The sequence below is a fragment of the Vulpes vulpes genome, chromosome 3, assembly GCF_048418805.1.
Source record: "Vulpes vulpes isolate BD-2025 chromosome 3, VulVul3, whole genome shotgun sequence".
NCBI classification, from domain to species: domain Eukaryota; kingdom Metazoa; phylum Chordata; class Mammalia; order Carnivora; family Canidae; genus Vulpes; species Vulpes vulpes.
This window is the reverse complement of record NC_132782.1, coordinates 22834549-22858467: the sequence shown is the minus strand read 5'-3', so window position 1 is coordinate 22858467 and position 23919 is coordinate 22834549. Positions and strand designations below refer to the sequence as shown.

The following is a 23919-nucleotide window of genomic DNA, read 5'->3' as shown; positions in this document are numbered from 1 at the left end:
CTGGGACCTTGAGCTGAGGGAGCGGAAACAAGTTTCCACCGTTCTAAATGGTGTCGCTGAAGTACAAGGAGTGTTCTGTGCAAGGCCCTCACCCTTTCTGTTGCCCACAAAAAGCAAAAAGCTGTGGAGGAGAAGTGGGTTTTATCATTACAAACTGTTCACAAGTGCAAAACCTGGCTTATTACTTTCCCTTAACCCAAACTGAAGTTTAACTGACGTCAGTTTAAGTTACCTGGACATTAACCCATCCCTCATTTCTTTTTTTTTTTTTTTTCCCACCCAGAGTCTCTCATTGCTGCTGGCGATCATTTGCAAAACATGAGCTTGCTAGGGGAATGAGCTGACTTACTTAAAAAATTTTGGTATGTGTTCAAGGTTGTTTTCTTCCATGTAGCGCCTTCGAGATCTCTGGAGTTCCTCCACCCGTTGCTTCTCTGCGGCCGCAGCTTCTAAATTTCCTTCTTCCAAAAATCTAAGAAGAACACAGTTATCCCTCTAGCACAGCGTCCTCTTTGCTGAGAAAAAAATAACCTCATTTTGGATAAAGTTACCCTCTAGTGGCTGAGAATATAACACGGTGGACAGTCACACTCTGATAATGTCCCCTCACTCCCGGCCCAGGCCACCCGTGCACACACTTGCTATGTGTGTAAACTGATTTTATACAGCAATGTAAAGCTAGGGCTAGAAGGGAAGTCATTTGGCCTTGAAGACTCTTCTGTGCTCTTTCAGGTTCTCTAACTTGAGATTTTCAGGATGATGAGGGAGCCCGGGCTTAGGACAATAGGAAGTACCAGCTAGCATTTCTTTTCCATATTCTCCGAAACACACTTGGTAAAGGCCAGAGGAGGCAGGCGGGTAGCTGGCTGTTCTCCACCTACTTTTAGAACAGATCGAGAGGGAAGGAGTTTCCCTGTTTTATCGGAGAGACTCAAACTGGCGAAAAAGGAGAATCTAGAGTGAAATAAGTCAATCAGAGAAGGACAAACATTATATGGTCTCATTCATTTGGGGAATATAATAAATAGTGAAAGGGAATGAAGGGGAAAGGAGAAAATGTGAGTGGGAAATATCAGAAAGGGAGACAGAACATGAGACTCCTAACTCTGGGAAATGAACTAGAGGTGGTAGAAAGGGAGGTGGGCAGGGGGTGGGGGTGACTGGGTGACGGGCACTGAGGGGGGCACTTGATGGGATAAGCACTGGATGTTATTCCATATGTTGGCAAATTGAACACCAATAAAAAATAAATAAAAAAAAAGAAAAAGGAGAATCTAACACTAGGGGAGATTACAAAAAAGTTCACAAAAAGGAAATGGATCGTCAATGAAATTCAGGGAGGGAATAAGGGGGACAGAATCGAGAAAGAAACAACAGGCCTGGTGGTGATTTGCAAAACCTGTACTTAAATTTCAAAACGAGAGCAAAGAACAGGGATTCAATATGAGGTACATGGAAGTTTGTTGATCAATGTGAATGTCAAACAGTGAGATCTCACGTTCTGGGGGTGGGGGTGGGGAACGTAGTAGGAGGACTAAACAGCAGGACATTCAACACGGGAACGTTTTGGCAGAAAACACATAAAGCCCCAAATACACTGGAAACAGAAAATGATCTTGGGTGGAATCTGTGTGGCATATAGCATTTTTGGAACAAGGAAAATTAACTCTGTAGGAATGGACAACACGCACACAGAACCATATAAGAAAAATAAAAAATAAGGATCAGAAGGCATTAAAGGGATTGTATTTTGAGTACATCTCACACCCTGTTTGTTTGAGTACATCTCAAAATCATGCTGGCTAAACTCCAGACTTTAACTCGAAGCATTTCTAGGTGCTCCTGTAGCTTATCTTCCTATTCTTCACAGTAAAAGGTAGTCCATGTTATAGAGTAGTAGAAGTAAAGAGGTGAAAATGCTTGAGGAGGTTTTAGTGGAGACATGGAGTTCATGAATTTGCACACTTCTGGTGAATTTGGGGTGAGGGGGCAGACACCTTTGGTTAAGAACTGTGTTATCATCTGTGGGAAACTTTGTGGAGCGAAGCATCTGTTGCGATCACCCTCGAATACCATCCTCGCTAAGGCTCAAATATTGTGGAGTGAATAAGGGAATGAGTGAATGCTTAAATGAATAAATAAATGATGGTGGTGAAAATAAGCCTCGACAGCATCTGTAGCACCACGCCATGGTCTAGTGTCCATTTCAAACATCACTGCCATGCTCACCTCTGATCTGGCCGGAATCGGGCGTCTGTCGATGGAAGGAGATCTTTCAGTACAGGATCTAACTCATTGAGCTCAATAGCAAACCTTGTGAAGCCATAGTAGAGCTCATAGTTGGTTGGCATGGAACCTGGAATGATGCCAATAAAGCACTGTGATTGGCAAAGAGGTTTAAGAAAGCCTGTAAAAGCGGACTTAACCCAGGAACTTAATTAAAATCCATACTAATACCAAATCTGTAGTCATAAAAACCAGATTAGATTTTTCTTAAGCAAACTGAATTCTTTGAATTTTGCTAGATAGGAAACTTCATGCCAGTTATCAGAACTGGGAGATTCATATGTTTAATAAAATCCAGCCTTTAAAAAAAAAAAAAAACTTTGTACATATAGTACTCTTTACTGGCTAAACTCTGCCATGATTTTTCCCTCAAATATTTAACTGGGTAACTAACCGCCAGGGTGGTAATTAGGAACGTTAAGATTTCACCAGAAATTTTACTTCCTTTTAGAAAAAGCTGCAGATATAAATAGATATTAATCTATTGGCACTTTTTAATGAAACTCAAAGGCAGATCTTCATATGCTTCTTTGCTCGTTGATGTATTCCAAGCTCTTAGAGTAAAGCTTAGTGTATAATCACTACTCAGTAAATAGCTGCTGCATCTATGAACCAACCACTCTACCAGTAGGAAATTTAAATACTCATTGAGGTCTCTTAGAAAGCCAACATCTAAGTTTATTTTATTTTATTTTTTAAAAAATATTTTATTTATTTATTCATGAGAGACACAGAGAGAGAGAGAGGCAGAGACACAGGCAGAGGGAGAAGCAGGCTCCACGCAAGGAGCCCGACATGGGACTCAATCCTGGGTCTCCAGGATCATGCCCTCGGCTGAAGGCGGCACTAAACTGCTGAGCCACCCGGGCTGCCCAACATCTAATTTTAAAGTTAGGATATAAGTGACAAAATTGCAATGAAAATAAATATCACGTGGACACTTGTTCTCTTTACCCCTGATATTCAATTATTGCTAGTGTATTACCGGGACTCTCTCGTTATCTTTCATTAAATGTCAACATATTGCAGCTTTTCGCTGCTCAAGTGAGAAGATTACTTATTCTGGTTAAGTTATTGACTTTGTGGATTATAGATGTTTGCAGGCTTTCCCTTGTTTTATTAGAACAGAGAATAAATGAGTAAGGATTTAATTTTGTTTTTAATTTTATTTATGATAGTCACACACACACACAGAGAGAGAGAGGCAGAGACACAGGCAGAGGGAGAAGCAGGCTCCATGCACCGGGAGCCCGACGTGGGATTCGATCCCGGGTCTCCAGGATCGCGCCCTGGGCCAAAGGCAGGCGCCAAACCGCTGCGCCACCCAGGGATCCCCGTGAGTAAGGATTTAAGTTTGTATAGTTCAATTCTCTAAACTCTTTGATAAACATGCCCAGTTTTTGAATGTAGGCATTGCATGTAGAATGACTTTACAGGAAGCCCCATCTCTGACCATGTGTTAGATTAGGCCTAAAGTTTGTAATCCTTATTATCAAAAGTTGTGATTTACATAGTTTATATGTTAAGTATAAAATATAACTACGCTTACCATCAGCATCTATGTTTTTAGTTTCACTATTAAAAAAAAAAAAACAGAAGGTGAACTGCATGAGATGGGACACTCCCTCCCTTCTGTCACTCAGGTGCCTTCCGGAGGCAAGAGGCTCCCGCTCCTCTCACCTGGTCTCCAGATGCACTTTGCCGAAGGGGCCACACCGCAGTAGAGCCCTTCATGCCACTTCCCGAACAGCCGGTGCACTACCTTCCCCTCCTGATCCATTACAACCCCCTGGACTTCATTCACGTTAGAATTCCAATAATTCACCTGGAAAACACCAAACCCCAGTTAAAACATCCAATCTCCTTAATAACACCAATCCCTGTAATTTCTGTACGGAAAACTTTCTTACCTTGGAAGTTGCTCATTCCAACCACTTTCAGAAATCTATCTCAAATGTTTTATATGAAAGGCTTTCCAGGTGCTAGTTGGTTTAACTTTAAGGAAAAGGATAATCTCCACTCTACGCTAGACCATGCATCAGGGCTGGCTCTCCTGCACTGCCAGGTTTCCAGCCTGGAGTTCTAAAGTGTCCAACCCAGCCTTACAGGTTTTGTTATACAAGGTGTATTCGTCAAGGTCAAAGAACGGAACATAAGTTATGTGACAGACTGTAGGTTTGATCTATAAATTGTAAATATTTACATATTTAATATTTAATTTATATATTAACACTTAATATATGGAAACATTTAAATATTTACATATTTAATTTAACTTATGTATTAACATTTAATATATGAAATAGGGGCCTCCATTTGTACTTTTGCCCTGAGCTCCACAAATATTAGGGACAGGACTAAATCGAGGTTTCTCAGGGTCCACAAAACTAAATGCACACATTTACTGTCATCACCCAAAGTAATGATCCTGGCTTTTCAGTTCTGAGCCATCTAATGAGTCCACAAGAGAAAAAGGAAAATGGGAAAAATATCTTGAGTAAAAATAAAGCTCTTCAATTAAAACGAGCATGACCCTCTAAGGTGGCTTCAAAGGTTTTCACTAAGAAGAGAACATTCTGAGTTTTAAGACGCCAGTGTGTTTAGGAGAATGAGATCAGGAGTGGCCTAGATTAAAGGGGGTGGTGGAGTTTCTGGACCATGATGAGTTCTGTAGCACACCCAAACATGAGGGCAACACTGCGTGTTTCACTTTAGACCAGAGCAACTGGGGGAAAATGGTATTTTGGAGGCATTCTATCTCAGGAATCTTCTCGTTAATAAAGGTGACAAGGTTCTTCTTGAACAAATTTGGATCATCATAGTGGCAGAGTTGGATAAAGCTTATAGTGCCTGGAAGTTATCATCCACATGCATCCGCAGAAAATGACAAATGCATTATAATTAGCTCCCTAAAATAAGATCACTTGACTATGTTGCAATCAAGAGGGAACAGAAATAGAAACCAGAAGACTCGCTATAAGGCAAGAAGTGTTTTCTGGAATTTTACTTAATGAATACTGACTGGCTGCTTAAAAAGAAAATTCTTTAGAAAGAAGAATATTTCTTCTGTTTTGAAATGGTGCCTTTTTTGACCTCCACACGTTCAGATGTCTGCATGCCTTGAGTAACTCCGCCAGTTGGTTCTGCTTTCTTATCTAAAACGTCCTTCAGGATCAATGATATGGGACAGATTCACCTGCTGCTGTTACAGGTAACTTTTATTTCTTCTTTACGAAGCATTTTATATAATTAATTAATTAATTAATTAATTAATTTTATTATTTACCTTGACGAATGTGAGTTTGCAAATGCAAACACTGCTTTTGGTATTTCTAATGGTTACTTCTCCATAATGCTCTATCCACCTCCTCCCACTGAGAATGTTGTGTATGCACGTGGTGACTTTATTCCATACATAGCAATCTCCATACCTAGTGAAGAATACAATGTTGATTAAAAACAATGAAGGTCACAAATAGGTATTTCTGTTTCTATGACTGAGAATATTCTTTGGCCAAAGCTTCCTTTTCCCTCATTTTCCTCTAATTTCTTTGTTGAAAGTTTCTATGTAGTCAAGGACATTTATGAACGGGCTCACTCATTTAAGGAACATTTCAGTGCCCTCTATAGTCCAGATGCAAAAGCCACCAAGTTGACTAGGACCTGTTTCTTGCTCTCTTCAAGCAAGTGTGGTGGGAGTAGATGGTCATGGCAATAGATACTTATAATAAAATATGATGAGGAAATATCATAAGAACACAGAAGGGAGAATCTTTATATCTGCCTGGAATGTGGGGTGAGTATCAAGGACGACTTGCTGGCAAAAGCTGGATTCAGTGTAAACTTAGAGGATGGATAGGAGGACGCTGTAGGCTGTGGAAAGGTGCTGACAAAGCCACAGTGGCCAGAAGAGCAGTATGCATCAGGGGGCCTGCCAGAGGTATGCCACAGGTGAGTGAGTGTGGGGGGTGGCAAGGCTGGAAAGGTGTTGGAGCCGAGCAGGGGAGGCCTTCAACGGTGCACCAATGGGTCTGGACTCCTACTACAGGTAATGGGCCATCGTGGAAGGATTTGAGGGAGGAACTAGGCATGATAGGGTATGCCTTTAAGAAAGATTACCTGGGGGACATTGTTTCATACTTTGAATTAAGACCAAAGACATGAATAATTCTTTGAGAAAAGACTAATGATCACAAATAGCATGTATTTAACACAAATTCTGGGTCACAGTAAGTTACAGAGTTTTTGCCAAGGAATGAGATGGCATAGCTTCCAATCACCTTTAAGTTTGCACATTATCTCTATTTTCAAATAAAATGTTATTTCGAAATAAAGTAGAACACTTCTAAGTTTCTTTAAAAGTGTATGAATTGGTACGATGTAGACTCTCTATATCCCTGGGAAAACTCTCTTTCCATTTATGAGTTTGCAAATATTTAAAGTTTATTTTGTGGTCCTGGGAATTCTTCGCCTACCCCACCTTCCTTCATATCTAATTCACTAGCAAATTCTGCCACAGAATAAACAAAAAGAAAGCCAAACAACACCAACCAAATGAAAAAAACAATCAATACTTTGGCCTCAATGAAAACTTCAACTAATTTAAAAAATTTATAAGCTATATCCTCTAGAAAAATACCATGAAAGGATTTTATCACTCCTCTTTAATAAACAGGCTTAGACATTAAAAATAGTCCCTGGATCTAAGACGAATTCAAAAGTGAAAATACATATTACATAGAAAAGAAGTGGCTAAAAAGAGAAACTTTGATATAAAATGCAAAGTAACATGGTACCTGGGACAGACAGGTAGCTCATGTTGACTTGGTGAATGGAGCATGCGGAGATAGAAGTAGGGAGCTTTGATACACATGCTACAGTTCTTATTTGCTTTTCTCCATTCTCAAAACTTTGGAGAAATTAACAGAAATTTTGGGCATACATGGAGGTGGATCACTGGCACCTTCTAGAATTTCAAAGACCCATTTCTGACTTAGAAAAGCAAGTAGGAGACCAAAATGAAGATGAAAGCAACCTACTTTGGAAGCATGACATTCAGTGTTCCAACAGGAAGGATTTCCATTGACTTCCCCCAGAACTTGTTTTTCCATCTGATATCTAAATAACACAGGCAGAGGAAAAGAAATATGCATTCTGTATCTAATCATTTATTGTATAAAAACTAACATTTGTGTTAACACTCTACATTTCACAAAGGTTTTTCACAATCACAATTGATTCTATATTGTTGATTTAATATATAAGTACCTGGGAATGACCCAAAGTGAAAAACTCAACTGTGAATCAAAAAAAATCTACTACCTATGTTTCTCCACAGCACACATTCCATATTTGTTTCAACTAATAAAACTGGGAAAAACTCAGAATGGTATGTGTTTATGTGAATTCACATACACATATACACATAGACTCTACTGTGCTTTAAAGTCTAGATAACATTATTGTAAGTTTTAACTAAATGGTGGAAATAGTTAACATATAAGTTAAAAATAAGAGGTATAATAAAAATAATTGCAGTATGGCAATGCCACTGATTTATATACCCATTGATTTGAAAAGTTATATTATTTGGGAGAACAGAAAAAACCTAAATCTCTAGATACAGAAAAATAAGTAAGATTTATGAGAAAATGAAATTAACTTAACAAACATGTTCCTACACTGGTTGTTAAGATACGGCCCAGGGCTCAGTGGTTTATCTCACATGATAGCACAATGTTTTCATATCCAAATAGACTGTGACCACACATGATGTGTCACAGAATCTTCTTTCATGATTAAGATCTCCTTGCACACCCTTAAGAAGCAAGAAGGCAGCAGACAGGACCTCCATGTTATGGATGCAGACAATGAGGTGTAATGAGGTAGAGTGATAGCCCTTAGCCGGCATAGCTGGCTGGCCTGGAGCTCTGCTGTCCCTAGGGCTTTGTTTCCTAGGTATACAATATAGAATTTCATTTCCTAGATGACATGGTTTCATATTTAAGCCAGGAAATCTGAGTTCTCAAACTGAATTCGACACCAATTATTAACATTTTCCGAGTCCTCAAGGTAGAAATCTAACCTGAGCATAATAATATACTTTTAGAAACTAGAAAATGTTTCAGAGGCTCACCAGTTGGATTTTGAAGTTATATTTGAAATACAAACCTTGCCAAAACACAAAATTCTTGGATTCACAGTGACAGGCAGAAATGGGTGGATGATGGCTAACCTGGTAAATAAAAACAAAAAAGAAGGTAATGACATCAGTATTAAAGCTTCCATAAATGATCATTTTTTCCCAACATATATAGGCTACCCCTAAATAAAAACTAGTCAACTCTTCTGTCTCTATTATTGAACTATTCTCAGAATGTGTAAGTCTTTCACTTTAGTTCTTCTTTTTCCAAGATTTTATTTATTTTTGAAAGACAGAGAGAGAGAGAGAGAGAGAGAGAGAGAGAGGCAGAGACACAGGTAGAGGGAAACAGTGGTTTATCAAAAAGCTGTTTCATCATCAACCTGTCCTTCCATGGTTTCTACGTAGAAACCTCACTGAGTCCAGCGGGACTTACCTGTTCTGAGAAAAATCGGAATCCCTTGTCCTCTCTAATGCATTCGTAAGTCTCTCCAAGGACAGGGTTGAATGGCTTACTTCCTGCTCTGAAATAGGTGGAGCAATATCCTGAAACTGCAAATGCAGCAATAAGAACCTGTTAAAACATTTAAGAAAGGAAAATAATATAGGAGAGACTACTTCCAGGTCTGTTTGTCCCTTATTCCTCTAGATTTTACACAGCTCTGTCCACGGAGGCTGAAGGGATGGCATTTGCGTTTTCTGCCCTTTGCACAGACTCTTTGTAAATGCATGGGTAAAAATATGAGTGACAATGACGTTAAAGTCCTCGCATGGGAACCGGCAGGCATCTGAGGCTAAGCATTCTTCGTTCAGCCCTCACCCAGTTTCCTGAGCATCACCGAGTTCAAAGGTTCTGAAACCCAGCTTACAGGTTACGTCCTTTGCACAACCTAGCACTGTGGCTGCTGGAGCCTTCTGGAGGGCAGTCAAGTTTTCCACAGTTGTGTGGACTAGAGGCCAGTGCAGAGCACAAACAGGAGGTTACTTGCTCGGACCCAAGTTCTCGAACAAATGGGCTCTCTCCTGGCTTTCAGGAAAAGCTGCTAGAGCAAGGCTGGGCATACCTTATACCGAGGAGTGTGAGAGCTTTACATCCTAACTTCAGAAACTCTCATGACCAATGATAAGTCATACAGCATCTATCTTCTAGAAAGGTATCTGGAACTTTGGGGTCCTGCCCAATTTGTGCAAATGAACCGTTTCGTCCTTTTCCTATGCAGTGAAAATGTTATGCAGGAACCAAATATGCCATTATAACAAATTCTGCCTTAGTCCGCATTTAGGGTTGACAAATCCCTGAAAGGTACTGCTCTGTTATTTATTACCATGCGCTCGTAGGGATCGTCAGTCTCTGAAGCCTTGTCCAGAAGCTCACTGTATTCAATCTCCTCACAGAGATGCTGCAGAGTGTTGAGTGGCTCGTTCAGCTCCACAGGCATAGAGACTTTAGACAAATCTTTACCAATGTTGTTCCTCAAGATATTCCACAGGTTAATGTTACTGGTGTCAGGACAGGGAGCTGGCAGGCAGGTTCGACGTCCGTTTCGGAAGGCTCCTCCAGTGAGCTCCCCATTCAAGACTGGAAAAGAGAGAAAGACGACAGTCATGATAAAAGATATTTCTCTGTTTTCACAGAATTTGGGAAAGAAGTAACTCTTTCAAATAATTCTGATTGTGAGGCTTAACTTCTTAAGCCTCCACTAGACTCTCTCAAGAGTGACCTGAATTATTTCAATACAGAGTTGCTATTTAATGCACAAAACATCAACATACAGGTTTTTTTTTAAATAAGGTGTTACACGTGTTCAAATATTATTCCAGAAAAGACAAGTTTTAAAAAAAATTAAATATATTTAATAGGAAAGACTCAAACTTTTGGTTTAAGCAAGAAGTAAACCTTTTTCATTTAAGCATCGACCTTAATGGGGTTTTCCACCATTTACCTTAACAGATTATACAAATATAAAATGCATCAAATGATAAGCTGCAAAAGGAACAATCAGTGAGGGGAGAAAATGATTGTTCACTGAAGCACCAGCATTCTAAGTTGACAAGAAGACAGAACAACCTGGAAGCTCAAAGGATGCATACTTTGCCGAGAAATGTTGTCTGCAACACTCGTGTTGTCTTCAGATATATTATCGCTCACATCACTGATGTAAGACTCATCATCTGAAGCCTAAAAAAGGGGGAAAAACAGAAAGGATCAGAATTCTTGTTCAGTCTTGAAAGGTCAGAAAATCAAATGATTAAAAGTAAAATGTTGCCCAAATAAGCAAAAGCACAGGTCGTAGGGGGAAATGTATTTGGTATATGTCATGGGAACACTTGTAGTTCCCTGCCTTAGTTGGGGTGGGAGGCTGGGGGAGGCCAGTACATAATCAGAAATATTTCAGTGCAATACAGTAATAAGGTACAAAAAAAGGAGCTTTATACTCCCCCTAGAATATTTAGGAGAGGAAATAAAATTGCCATTGGGTGTTGGAGAGGTTTTTAGAAGGGGTTCATAAGCACAGGAATAAGGAAGAGTGTATAAAGGGGAAGGGAAACACAAGAGGAACATTCCATTCTAGGAACGCTCAGAAGTTGAGTGGCTGTGACAGAGGGTGGGGTGAATAGGAAGAGGGTCCGACTGTGAAGGGCTTTTCATGTCAACATAAAGGGTTCCCATAAAATCCCACAGGTTATTACATGCAGGGGGATGACAGAGTCATATTTAGTTTACAGGAAGACACCTGGCAACTTTCCTCTGGGAGCTCAGATAACAGGATACTATATAGATCTGGGTAGGGAATACTGATGGGTTAGGATGGCCACGATGGGGATCTGGAAGGAAAGCTGCTTTGAGATCCAGGTTTGAAGATAATGGACAAAATGTGGCAGATTATTTGGGGGTGGGGGAGGAAGATCGAGGGACAGGGGAAATCAAGAAGTAAGCCACTCTCTCCCAGAGAACAACATGGAACAAAAATGAAACCAAAATTTGCCTGAGAATGAAATGAAGGGGCAACATACGTACTAAGGGGAGGAGTTAGACATGGATGAGATAAGAAAACAGAGTCCCGTAGAGCCAGCCAGAGAAATGGGAACAACCAATGTCTCTACTGCAGGCAAGAAACCTGCTGGTATTTATTTACTGTCTTCAAAATGAAATAATGTTACATTTTTTTCTGCACATAAAATGTTCTTGCTGTAAAAAACTGGAAATTATATGAGGGTAAACAGATTATAGAAAAATTAACCATAATTCCGTCACCTAATGGAAACTACTTCTAACATTTGGTGGATGTTACCCCCAATTTCAAAATGGCTAGACAAACATACATACATATATATATGTGTGTATATATATATCTTTAGGTACTGAAAGGGGGTCAGTTTACATCCTGTTTCATAGTGTTCTGGATATATTTCCATTAAAATAAATATAGCTCTCATCTTTCTTTGGAATGGCAACATAATTCATTCTATAGGTATGATACAAGGAATTCAGCCAGCATTTAAATGGTTTCCAACTTTTTACTATTATTGATAATACCCGGATGCACATCCTTGTAAATATATTTCTGTGAATATGTGTGGCAGCTTTATTATTATTTATTCCTAGAAGTGAAATTGCTGGATCAAATGGATCACATTTAGGCCATAGGCACATGATGCCAAATTGTTGTCCTGACAGATTGCAGTCATTTGTTCTCACCCGCAGCACGAGAACATCCATCTCTCTACACCCACTGAAACACTATATATTATCAACCTTTTTTAGTATCTACTTACCTAACATACATAAAAGATTTTTTTAAAAATTTACTTATGATACAAAAAAAATTTTACTTATGAGAGAGAGAGAGAGAGAGAGAGAGAGAGCGCACAAGCGCGCAAGCAGCAGGGATGAGCAAAGAGGGAGAAGCAGACTCCCTGCTGAGCAGGGAACCCAATGCGGGACTTGATCCCAGACACCTGAGTTTGTGACCTGAGCCGAAGGCAGATGCTTAACTGACTGAGCCAGCTAGGGGCCCCCTAAAAAGATCTCTTTTAAAGGTTGCATTTCATCTTGTGTAAATTTGTTTTCTTTCAACTATTTTTCAGTTCATTATATAGGTTGCATTTTGGCTAGTTTGCAATTTATTTTCTAATGCTGTTTATACCTTTTTTGGCCATGTAAAAATTTTAAGTTTATACATAATAGAAAACAATCAGTCTTTGCCTTTAAGGTTTCTGGATTTACTGCTGATGTTTTAAAAGTTAAAGTTGAGGGGATTCCTGGGTGGCTCAGGGGTTTAGTGCCTGCCTTCAGCTCAGGGCGTGATCCTGGGGTCCCAGGATTGAGTCCTGCATCGGGCTCCCTGAAGCGGCCTGCTTCTCCCTCTGCCTGTGTCTCTGCCTCTCTTTCTGTGTGTCTCTCTTGAATAAATAAGTAAAATCTTTAAAAAAAATAAATAAAATATCCAAAACAATATATATAAGAAAATTATAAAGATATTAAAAAAATAAAAGTTAAAGTTGAGAAGAATTCATATATTTAGGGAGAACAGTGATAGAATTATTGCACACATAACTGAAGAATGGTAGCTTTGCTTTGCACACTGAGCAAGTCTATAAAGATGGCAAATTGAGAATAAAGTCTTTTTCTGATTCATGTTTTCCCACTGACAACTGGTTTCCAGTTCCTACCGACTGCAAAAGAGCTGATGGTGAAATCATCAGGCACATGAAAGCCACTTTCTTTCTTAAGCTTGATAAAAAAAAAAAAGTAAATCACATTCTTCCACATGATTTCTCTTCAAAAAGCTAATCACACCCAATTACCTTAGAGGAGACAAATGTCCACTCAAACGAAATTCATGTTGCATGCATGTGTACCGTTGAACATTTATTTATTAAGAAAACATTCAGGCTGGGGCGCCTGGGTGGCTCAGTCAGTTAAGCGTCTGCCTTCTGCTCAGGGATCCTGGGATCGAGCCCTGCATCAGGCTCCCTGCTCAGTGAGGAGTCTGCTTCTCTCTCCCCCTCTGTCCCTCCTTGTGCTTGTGCCCTTTCTCTCTCCTGCTCCCTCTCTCAAGTGAATCAACACAACCTTTAAGAGAAATTTTTGTCTTAAAAAAGAAAACATTCATGTTTTATCCTACAAAAAGCTATAAAGTCTTTTCTTGAATTTCTAATCTCTCCCAAAGAAATGTATGAGAAAAATGGTCCAAAACCCATTTCCTTCTAGAATGGTCCATGTAGAATGTAAAACAATTCTATAATGATAGTGGGCCCTGAGTAAGATCTATGTTCTCATATGTGTGAGCAATCGCTAAGGCTGGGCCATTTAGCTATGGTCCATGCACATTATCCTATATATAAAGTTAAGGCTCCGCAGTATAATAAGACAATTCGTATGTATTTATTTTCTCCAACCTGGTCAAGAAGTCCTGGGGACAAATATTTCTCCTTAAGAACTTAGGGATTCAAAAGAGTTCAGGAAATATATATATATATATTTTTTTTTTCCTAAATGCAACCAGGCATGTAGCACTGTAGAAACAAGTTAATAGCAGAGGAAGGGAAGTAAATCATTCTGGAAGCAAAACCAGCATTTTTTAAAGGAGCTGAGCATTCATTAAGTGAAGTGCATTGGTAGATATCACATAAAGAGGATTTTTCTCTCACTCACGGAAAACGTTAACGTCAGACAACTAATGCCCAGATGTTTCTTAGATTAATCACTTGTTAAAGTGCTATAAGCATTCTTTCATTGGGTTAGCAAATATCTGGCCCCTGGAAGGATCCAGAAGGACAAGAATTGCAAGAGGCTACAGCTGAGAGCAGAGATCAGATTATAAGGGCCTTTGTATGAGGGCTAAGGAGTCTAGACAGTGATCCAAAGGACGAGAGGGAATAGGGACAGGATCAGATTTGCATATCAGAAAGATTAATCGGGCTGTCCAGTGGAAAATGGATTAGAGGGGAAAAAAGGGAGGCAGGAAAACCAGTAATGGGGATTGACCAGGTAATCCAGTGAGGAGACGGGGTGGACCGAATTGGAGGAGGGGCAGTAAAGCTGGAGGAAAACATCGGGATTTGGTAGTATTTAGGTGGCAGGCGTTAGGGACCCCAGCGAGGGGATCAGTGTGGGGGTGGGTCCTAGCAAGCAGATGGAGTGAAGGACAATACCCAGTATCTGAGGTGAACACAGGGGTAGAAGGGCACTTGGATAAGTGATATGAGGAGTATGGGCAGGTTCCTCCCCACATCGGGGTAAGTGTGTGTGTGACCGGTGTTGAGGAACCCATGTCTGGACATGCTGAATGAGAGGTTCTGTGGAGCCCCCGGGGGGCAATGTCTCACAAACAGCTGGTTATGTGGACCCTGAGCTGACTCTTGCTCTGTCTTCAGACCCGTTCTCTCTTTGAGCTTAGATATGAACACCTAAATACTGGCCAGATAACTCCCCTGAGAGGCCTGACAGACGCACAGTGGCTCGAAGTGAGTACATCATCTCCATCCCCCCCGCCCTCCCCTGTGCCACCAGGTTCACTCTTCCTCCAGAGCTGGTACTGCCATGCTGCTGCTTGGACTTGTGGAGGACCGTGCTCCACGTCCCCTTCACTTCTGTCTTGTCAGAGTCTGGTCCGAGTGGCACTGGGGCACCCAGCCAGTGTGCCCCCAAGAACTGATGGGTCAGAGACCAAACAACATGAAGCCAAATTTGCCCGAAACCTGACTGAATGAAGAAGGATGAAGGGTTGGTCAGCAATGGGAGGTCAGAAAAAGCAGAGTCAGAACGGAAAATGCTGGTAGCATGTCTCCAGCATGGTGGTCCCCGGGGGTAAGATGGGCTGCCAGACACAAATAGCCTGTCCATGTGGCAGAGTAGCCCCTAATGGTGGCACTATCACTCCCCGGCCCTCCCAGCCTTTAGGTCACTCAAGTCACTTTTCCTGCTGCCGTTCCTTGCTCACCAAGCAGGCTGGCCTTAGGGGAAGAGACACGAATCAGCAAGCATGATGACTTTGTCCATCTGATAGCATCTGATCAATTCTCATTATGAGTAATGACACTAGTACCCCGGCTTATACACGGAGAGTCTGTGCATCAGTACACACAGCACTAGGGATGTGAGAGGCAGGTGCGTGGCGGGGTGTGGTAACAAATTCAGTACCTGACACAAGGATTCTATTCTACATCGCTCCCATTATAAAAGTGATAAGTATTCATTATTTCTTTCTCTTCTCCACTTATTTTTTGTTTCTAAAATCACTCAGAATTCCAAACATCCAAAAGCAACTAGAACTAATTGTCAGGATGTTTCCTTCCAATCCATTTTCTATGCATATGGAAATAACATTCAGCAACTATTTCATTTCCTTTTTGTAAAAATGCAGTACAGATTTGCAACCTCAAACGACAAAATTTTTAATCAGCTGTGTGGGGAAGAGTTTTGGCTGTTTCTCATGCTGAAAGCGAAAGAGAGAGAGAGAGAGAGAAAGAAAGAAAAAAAGAAAATTCAAAGTATGCTTGACCAAATTTCTAAATTTCAGTAAAAGAATCAATTTCTGCATCCTGATCAAAGGAGATTCCCTGCTTCTAAGACCTAGCCAAGACTTATGAGCACAAAGAACAATACAAAAAATCTTTATGGGTAGAAACTTCCAATTATAAAATAAATAAGTCCTGGGGATGTAATGTACAGTTAATAATACTGTATTGATATCTGAAAGTCGCTGTGAGAGTAGATCTAGAAAGTTCTTTGCACAGGAAAAAAAATTCTGTAACTATGTATGGTGACAGATGTTAACTAGACTTACTGTGGTGATCATTTTACAATATATGCAAATACCGATTTTATGTTGAAACTAAAATAATGTTGTATGCAAATTATACTTCAGTAAAAAATACAGGACAATAAACAGTTTTTTGTGTTAGCCAGTGGTAATCTCCAAAACCCTTAATTACCCAACCAGATATTCTAGACATCATCTTTCTAAAGAAGTTCAAAATCATGTCTCTAGTAAAGATATGTGTGTGTGTGAGTGCACATGTGTGTACACACATACACACATAAATGGTGATTTTCAAATTTTCATTCTTTCTTTCTATATTTTACTAGTCTCCTCTACAAAAAACTCTGCCATCAACTATTTGGTTACCCTAAAATACAAATCATACAACAGTGTCCGAATGAATGCTGGATTCTTTTCTTTTATTCATCAAATGTAGTAGGTTGGCACTCAGATGTTAAGTGTTCAGTAAATGGGAACCAATATAATTTGCATGCTTTTGGCTTTCCTACAACTTAAGACTCTTACTGTGATGTTAAAAAAAAAAAAGTCCCCATAGTCTTACTTTCTCCAACCCAAACTCCTCATCAGAAGTAACTGGGGTTGACACATCAAAAAACCTTACCTCATTCTCTGACGAGCTTGCAGAGAGCAGCACCTCCTGTGCATCAAAGAACTCGGAGACAGACTCTGACATGGAGAGGCGGCTCTCGTTGGCTACCTGCTGTGACAGGGGGAGACTGACATGGATTTGCTCTCCAGCCTATAGAGGACAGAAGCATTTGGTGTCATTGTTATTTCCTTGAAAGAAAAGCTATTTGTTCAAATTAGACCATGACGTACTAGGCCAGATTTCTGGAGAAATTCACATCATAGGTTAAAAGAGTGGTGACCACAGATAATTTTCACTTGCAACTCAGTAATGACCATGGCAAAAGTTTCCTTCTAATAATATGTCTGAAGAATCCAAAAGGCATAGCTGAAAGGTGTTGGTCCTGTTACTTGATTTCAAATCAATGCTCAATGGATATTAAGTGGAGTTTAATAGTCTGAACCCCTATGAAGACAGGTTCATTCTCATAAACTTAGATCCATCACTACTAGCCATATCTAACCAGTATGCGAAATCTCAAGACATATTTGTAGAAACCACTAGAGATATGCTAAGAAAACAATCTATGTAACTGATTTTTGAGACAATACTTAAAGGTCGTTTTCCAGTTTGATCATAAACTTTAACCAATGACATAATAGGACTCAAACATCAAACCTATGGTAAACTGTATTTTTATTCAGTAAGTGACAAAAATATATAGGTATCATTTCAGGTTGAAAAGATTCAAACTAAGACTGTTAACAATTTCTGAATGATGCCGTTTTAGAAATACTTTTGGATTCTGAACAGCTGAGTGACCATGAGTGTCACCAAATACTATGTGATGCATGAAGGTTAGTGGACATAGGGTAGGGTGGGCAATTGAAATAAAAAAGAAGCTGTCTTGGGATGGCATTTCCGAAGCAATCAGATGGTAGGACCTTGGGACCTGTAGATTTCTACTAAATGTATGCTTTTCTGTAAATAGGACCTTCACATGAGTTAAAACTCTCACTTTGTTACATATATCACGGTATATAAAGCTTTAATATTGCTATTGCAAAGTGTAAATTCTCATGGTTATAAAATAGTAATTTTATAAAGGGTTATAGACAGAATTACACACTAAGTCTAGCCCAAATACTGAATGATCTCTTGCCCTTTTAGCATTATGTCAAAAATTCTCCTGAAAAATGGAATAACAACAGCACCTACCTCAGGGGTCACTGGGAGTGTCAAATGAGATAATGCATGCAACGTTCTTAGCACAATGCCCAGCACACAGTAAGCATTCACTTGACATGTGCTAGCTATTAATTATCAACATCATCACTATTAGTAGCTGTAATAGCATCATTATTATTATTTTAGCAAGGTCAAGCTTTTAAGACAGGGCTTTTAAAAGAAACCTTGAGAAAGCTTTCATTTAGCATCTTCTCAGCTAAAAATGCTTCCTCCCCCCCCCCCCCCATTTCATGGGCCGTTTGATGATAAGGAACATTTCAAATGAAGACTGTGACAGACACAGAAAATTCACAAGCTGCAGTAGACATATATAAACTAAATATTCAGTAGCATCAGGTGAGCACAGATATAAATAAAAATAGACACTGATCACCAAGAATAATTGATATCGAGCTCATGTACTTCCTTCACTCCAAAGACCACTGAACTGTCAACAACACAAATATTTATGCAGAGAATCTTATTAACGGCAAAAGAACTGTATTTAAAAAACCCCCAAAATATGCAGTAGATTTAGATGCTATAAAATAAGTACTCTACATCTATTAAAAATGAGTCTTACCTCATCAGGGCTAGGAATAATATTTACACTGACAACCTGATCACATATAATAGATTCTGAATGTATTCTGTTCAACCGACTTCTTAGTTCAGCATTCTGGTTGAGTGCCTTAAATAACAAAAATTGCACATGTAATTGCAAGTTAATAAGCAAGCATAAAACAGAATAAGCACACAAATGCACATGGGACAACAGCATCTATGACGTTCTTAGCTATAACTTTTAGAGTCCTCATAGGCCAGATCCTACTGGTAAGAAGAAAATGAATGGCTCAGAATTAAGGTATTCTTTTTTTTTTTTTTGTAAAATAAGAGTGCTACTTAGTAGGTTAGTGGGCTCAAAAAGTTCATGGATTTCATAAAAACGATTCATGGAATTTCTCCCCCTTGGAGTCAGGCCCATTACATCCAAGCCCATTCTACCACCACATATATATTATGTTTTACAGCCTGGGAATAAAAACTATTGATTCTTTCCTTTTTTTTTTTTTTTTTTTTTTTTTTGGCTCTAGTTTCTAAAATTTGGGAATCATCTCAAAGTCAGACAGTTACCTTAAAAATTATTTGGACATGGAATGGACAATGAACTGGCTTTACCTTATAGAATTATTATTTTATTCCAGTGAAAAAATAGTTGTATTTTCATTTTCTAGGTGCATATACACATGACAGGGCAGCAGAACTAACTCAAGACCACAAGGTGCCTTCACAGAGCAGTGTAGATACCGACAAGTCTAATGAAGAACCTATCACTGGAAGGAAACAAACTCCAAGTGATCGGCATCAGTATTTGCTAAGTCTGCATCAGTAAAAACACCACCTGCTATAACTGTTTGGTACGTGTGGCAAGAAGAGAGCAGCTTGACATAAGCTCGACTCCCTATGGGTGCCCTGTGGACAAAGGTACCTGCATCACACTGATGCACGAGAACGTGTTCCATATATGTAAGATAGACGTAGCTCACTGGAATTACATCAAGGATCAAAGGACAGGTGAGAACAGGGCCCAGTGAAAAGCTAGACAGTTCCTTTCCTTTGCATTAAAGTCAGCAACGAGAAGATGGAGGTGGATGCCTCACAGGGTGGAAGATAAATGTCATGACTTACAAGGCATCTCCCCAGGGAAGGGGGTACTGCTTTTCTTCATACAGAGTGTACAGATACAATAAACCCATACACATACGAATATAATATCATGATTCTAACTCTGTAACTATCAAAACAGCCAGGAGAAACTAGAGTGGCTAAACTTTACAAACTTGCATTGAGCAGTGTGTAATCTCTGAGCATGGAGCACTGAACAGCCTCTCCTCTCTCCCTTCAACATAGCTTTTGCTTTTTGAGCAGAAAATTGTTCATTCACAGCTTTTGGCTTTTGTTTAAAGTCTTTATCACCAGCCTGTAAAATATGTGTAAAATAGAACACACCTGGTCTGGCGGGCTGTCAGGTGTTGATGGATTAAAGGTGGATACAGATCTTATAGGTGCTACATTTACGGAGAGAGGGAAATATGGGTCTAGCACTTTGAGGAAACAGGGATGTTATTTAGATAAAAGGTGATTACTTCTATAGTAAATAAATCATGCACTTTAAAGGGAGAAATTCTATTATCTCTACATTCTGCAAAAGTGCTCAGGATCATTTTTCCCAGAGCAAAATCTCAAACACTTGGTAGTTGAAAAAAAAAACAAACAAACAAACGGCATTACTCCTATCTTTTGTGGCCACTACACCTATGCTTCTTTATTCTTTCCATGATTTTTTTTTTGCCCATAAGTATGCTGAAAGTTTTGTTTATTGAAATATTTGGACTCAGATATATTACTATCTTTTAGGTATGAGGCCTTGTGGTGGGTTGTTTGAGGGTTTCAACTGCAGAATCATAGTCTTGACCTGATGATTTCAGACAAACCTCAACAGAGGGTTTCTCTAAAGTGACTATTCTGTCTGTTGTCACTGGAGCAGAGTTAACAAAACACCACCACAGAGACTCAATGGTGAGGATAAATAATGGTTTTTCTCAGAGTAGGAGTTTCCAACACAGGCCTGCCATTTATAACGAAACATGTCCTATCGCTTGCTCTGGATCTCTTGAGCTAAATTCTCATTTAAGCTCCTTTCTCATCCAATAGTCATTAAATGCAGTTCTGTCTACAGGTGTGTGTGAAGGCACAAGGGTACCTCTAGCCATGGGATCAAAAGGAAAAGTTTATTAATAATACATATGCAGTGGCAGAAAAAGGTTGTTGTTATATAGCCCCCAAAGCATGGAAATAAAATACTCTTCCAACTCTGGCAGCCCCAGCAGCAAAAGGTGGAAGCAGGCAGACAAGTGAGCGTGCAACGGTCTATTTCTTCATATCTTACCCGGGCAGCTCCTCCTTTTGCCTTGATCATACAGACTGTTTCTGAAGTTTGCTATAGCCACGTGCCAGGAGCTTTGTGGTGTAGGGCTCTCAGGCAGTGCTCAGGACCCCATTTATTATTTCCCTCCCTAAAACTCAACTATTTTCTCTGTAACGATATCATGAAAATCTCGGGAACATTGAGGAATATAGGTATTTTCTGTGAAATGACACTATTAGTGATAATTAACATAGAAGAGCCCAGATGATGGCAGAAACAACATTCAGAACGTACCCAAGGATCATGAATAGTGGAGAAGCAAGGAAAAAGGAGGTGCATCACCAGCTACTCACACCAGCCAATGAGCAAGAGAAGCTAAGGAGACTCGTCAGGAATGGCACTGCTCTATTAGGGGCCTATGGGACCTAACAGGGAGGAAGCTCCCTTGGGCACAGGGATTCCTGTCCTTGCACTCTTCGCCAGGCAGGCTGTATGCTTATTCTCATTCCCTGGGCTTAGTTAGTGAGCTTGGACCACACAAAAAACTCTTCTCCAAGTATGCTCATTTCCTCAGGTCCCTCAGACACATTCAAGTTTAATATACCCAAGAAATAAACCGTTCCTTCTCAATCTATAACAGTGGTTACCATCTTGAAATCCTGAGCCAGAACCAATTGTCCAAAACCCCACCATGTTGGCTATTATTAACTACCTTTATCCACCCTGGCAGACAATGGGTGAGGATTACCTTTGAATGGGTGAGACTCTGAGAGATACACTTAACGGAACTGTGGGTTCTGGGAAGGAAACCTGGATGCCTGATGGCTGGAGAAGGCTATGAAACATATGGCAAGAGGGAATCATCAGAGACTTAAACGCTTTGGATAAAAGCAAAAGTGGCTCGAAAGGAATGAGAAAATCAGTACGACAATTGTCAAAGCTAGAGTCATCAAGAGCCAAATCCTGGGAATTGCTTAAAAATCATCTTCTTTTTTAAAATTTTAAAATAAGTACATACTATTACGGTCTATTTGGAAAAATGCAAAAAGGGAAAAAAATCTTTTTAAAATTCATACCTTGCTACCCTATCAACCAACTGTTGGCAGCTTGGTATATTTCTTTCTAGCTTTTTCCTATACATTTTCCACATGTATGTGGGTTTTTATTTTTTTAAAAAGTGTAATAAACCCACATGTAATGGATACATACTTTACATCAGTGTCTGCCATTTATTCTTTGTATATAAACATTTATTTTATGTTGCAAACTTCACAAATATGGTGTTAATAGTTGTATAATAAGTGATTATTTTCTATAATTGGATACTTGTGATATTACCTATTTTTACTAGAATAAACAATGCTGCCATGAGTGTTTGTATGCATAATGGTTATCTACAGTCAGCATTACTTCCTCAGACTAGACAAGTCAGTCATGGGCCAAAGGGTCAAAGATAAAATCTCTTTAAAGCTTTAAGAAATATTGCTAAACGATGTCCAAAATGACATCAATTTGAACTCAGTGGATGGCTAAAAAGAGATAATCCTATGAAGATCATCTTCATGCACATCAAATTTTGTCACGTTTCAGGGAACCTGAATTCTGGAATACTCTTGGAAGTTTTACCCGATAAATACCCCAGAATATTTATTTTGTGTATGTGAAATGTTGTAGACAGGAAGGATGGTAAATACTACAATTGGGATTTTAATTATGGCACTATGTGCCTTAAGTTGATTTTTTGCTTACATTTGCATTCATACCACATATCATTGATTTTAAGATGCACATTTCTTCCTACGTTTAACACCTCTGAAGCATTGTCAATTTAAATGACATTTTTTTCTTTTTTAGTGATGCACATAATGATGGTACATCTGACAATCTATGGCATATTGATTTAATGAAATACAGTAATTCTAGCTGAAATACAAGGGACATATTCTGCTGCTCACATTTTTATGGTCCCAACACCCCCTACATTTAACATAAGCTGTGCACCGCCTCTGAGGCCAGAGTAACGGTGTCAAAGTATAATACACTAAAGACAGACTCAAGTCACATCAAATTTTTTATTATTATAGTAATCTGGGGCACTGAAGTTACCTTAGTCCTATTATATACTATTTGACTTGGGTGTTCAGGGTATTACATTAAATAGGATGTGAAATTGTAGCTGTGAAAGAAAGTTGTTTATAAAGGGATAGAGACCCCACACAACGCCTTGTCTTAGAGGTTCGAATCTAACATCGACGCTGCCTCTCAGGTGTAAAAGTTACCTTTAGAGTTTCGTGGAGGTATAATAACAGAATTATGTATGTCTTTGTGTACACACAGATCAAGGAAGATATATCACTTTAAAAGAGGAATTCATTATACTGGTCAGTCTTGTAAATTATTACATGCCCAAGGCAGGTAACAATTTATGCTGAGAAGGTGGTGAAGAATGCTAATTTCATGTATTTCCTATGCTATGTGTCTTCTAAAAGGATAATGGAATTTGCCAAGTTGATATAAGCTTCATTGAAAAGCAGTATTTTAATAATTTTACATATCAAAATAGGACTTACAACAAATAAAAACTATTAGCTTGGACTAATTTAAGAAGTTTTTTTAAAAGATTTTATTTATTCATGAGAGACACAGAGAGAGAGAGAGGCAGAGACACAGGCAGAGGGAGAAACAGGCTCCATGCAGGGAGCCTGACATGAGACTTGATCCTGGGGCCCCCAGGATCACACCCTGGGCTAAACTGCTGAGCCACCGGGGCTGCCCTAAGAAGTTATTTAAACACAGTCTCTCCTCCTCTCTCTGTGGAGAGACTTAACTGGTTATAAGAAAAATATCTGGGAGTTTAGCTGGTAATACTTGAATATGGATCAAAGATGTCTTCAGGCCACCTAAAATCACATTATAATGTGAAGTTATGCTAATATGAAGACATACTCAGAACACTCATCTCAATGCATGGTATTTA

At 39.4% G+C, this 23919-nt stretch overlaps 1 protein-coding gene and 1 long non-coding RNA gene across 18 annotated transcripts in view; one reads left to right on the top strand and one right to left on the bottom strand.

The window, feature by feature from the left end:
* OSBPL6 (oxysterol binding protein like 6) overlaps positions 1-23919 on the bottom strand; it is a 208906-nt gene that overhangs the window by 4742 nt on the left and 180245 nt on the right. For 9 of the 17 annotated variants that reach the window (XR_012000337.1, XM_072752043.1, XM_072752044.1 and 6 more), the window contains 11 exons: positions 18597-18704; positions 16820-16957; positions 10520-10607; positions 9754-10007; positions 8865-9002; positions 8458-8521; positions 7326-7404; positions 5573-5717; positions 3967-4111; positions 2230-2356; positions 350-472 (listed from right to left, as the gene is read on the bottom strand). Coding sequence is in view for 16 of the 17 variants with exons in the window: in XM_072752043.1 (XP_072608144.1) it covers positions 350-472; positions 2230-2356; positions 3967-4111; positions 5573-5717; positions 7326-7404; positions 8458-8521; positions 8865-9002; positions 9754-10007; positions 10520-10607; positions 16820-16957; positions 18597-18704 (1409 nt within the window). In the remaining variant the exon portion in view is untranslated. The remainder of the gene's footprint in view (positions 1-349; positions 473-2229; positions 2357-3966; positions 4112-5572; positions 5718-7325; positions 7405-8457; positions 8522-8864; positions 9003-9753; positions 10008-10519; positions 10608-16819; positions 16958-18596; positions 18705-23919) is intronic. The other 8 variants (XM_072752052.1, XM_072752045.1, XM_072752046.1 and 5 more) reach the window with 3 other exon arrangements.
* On the top strand, positions 4957-23549 carry LOC140598190 (uncharacterized). Its single transcript, XR_012000338.1, has 3 exons — positions 4957-5497; positions 10380-10660; positions 19249-23549. It is a non-coding gene; the product is annotated as an uncharacterized lncRNA (long non-coding RNA).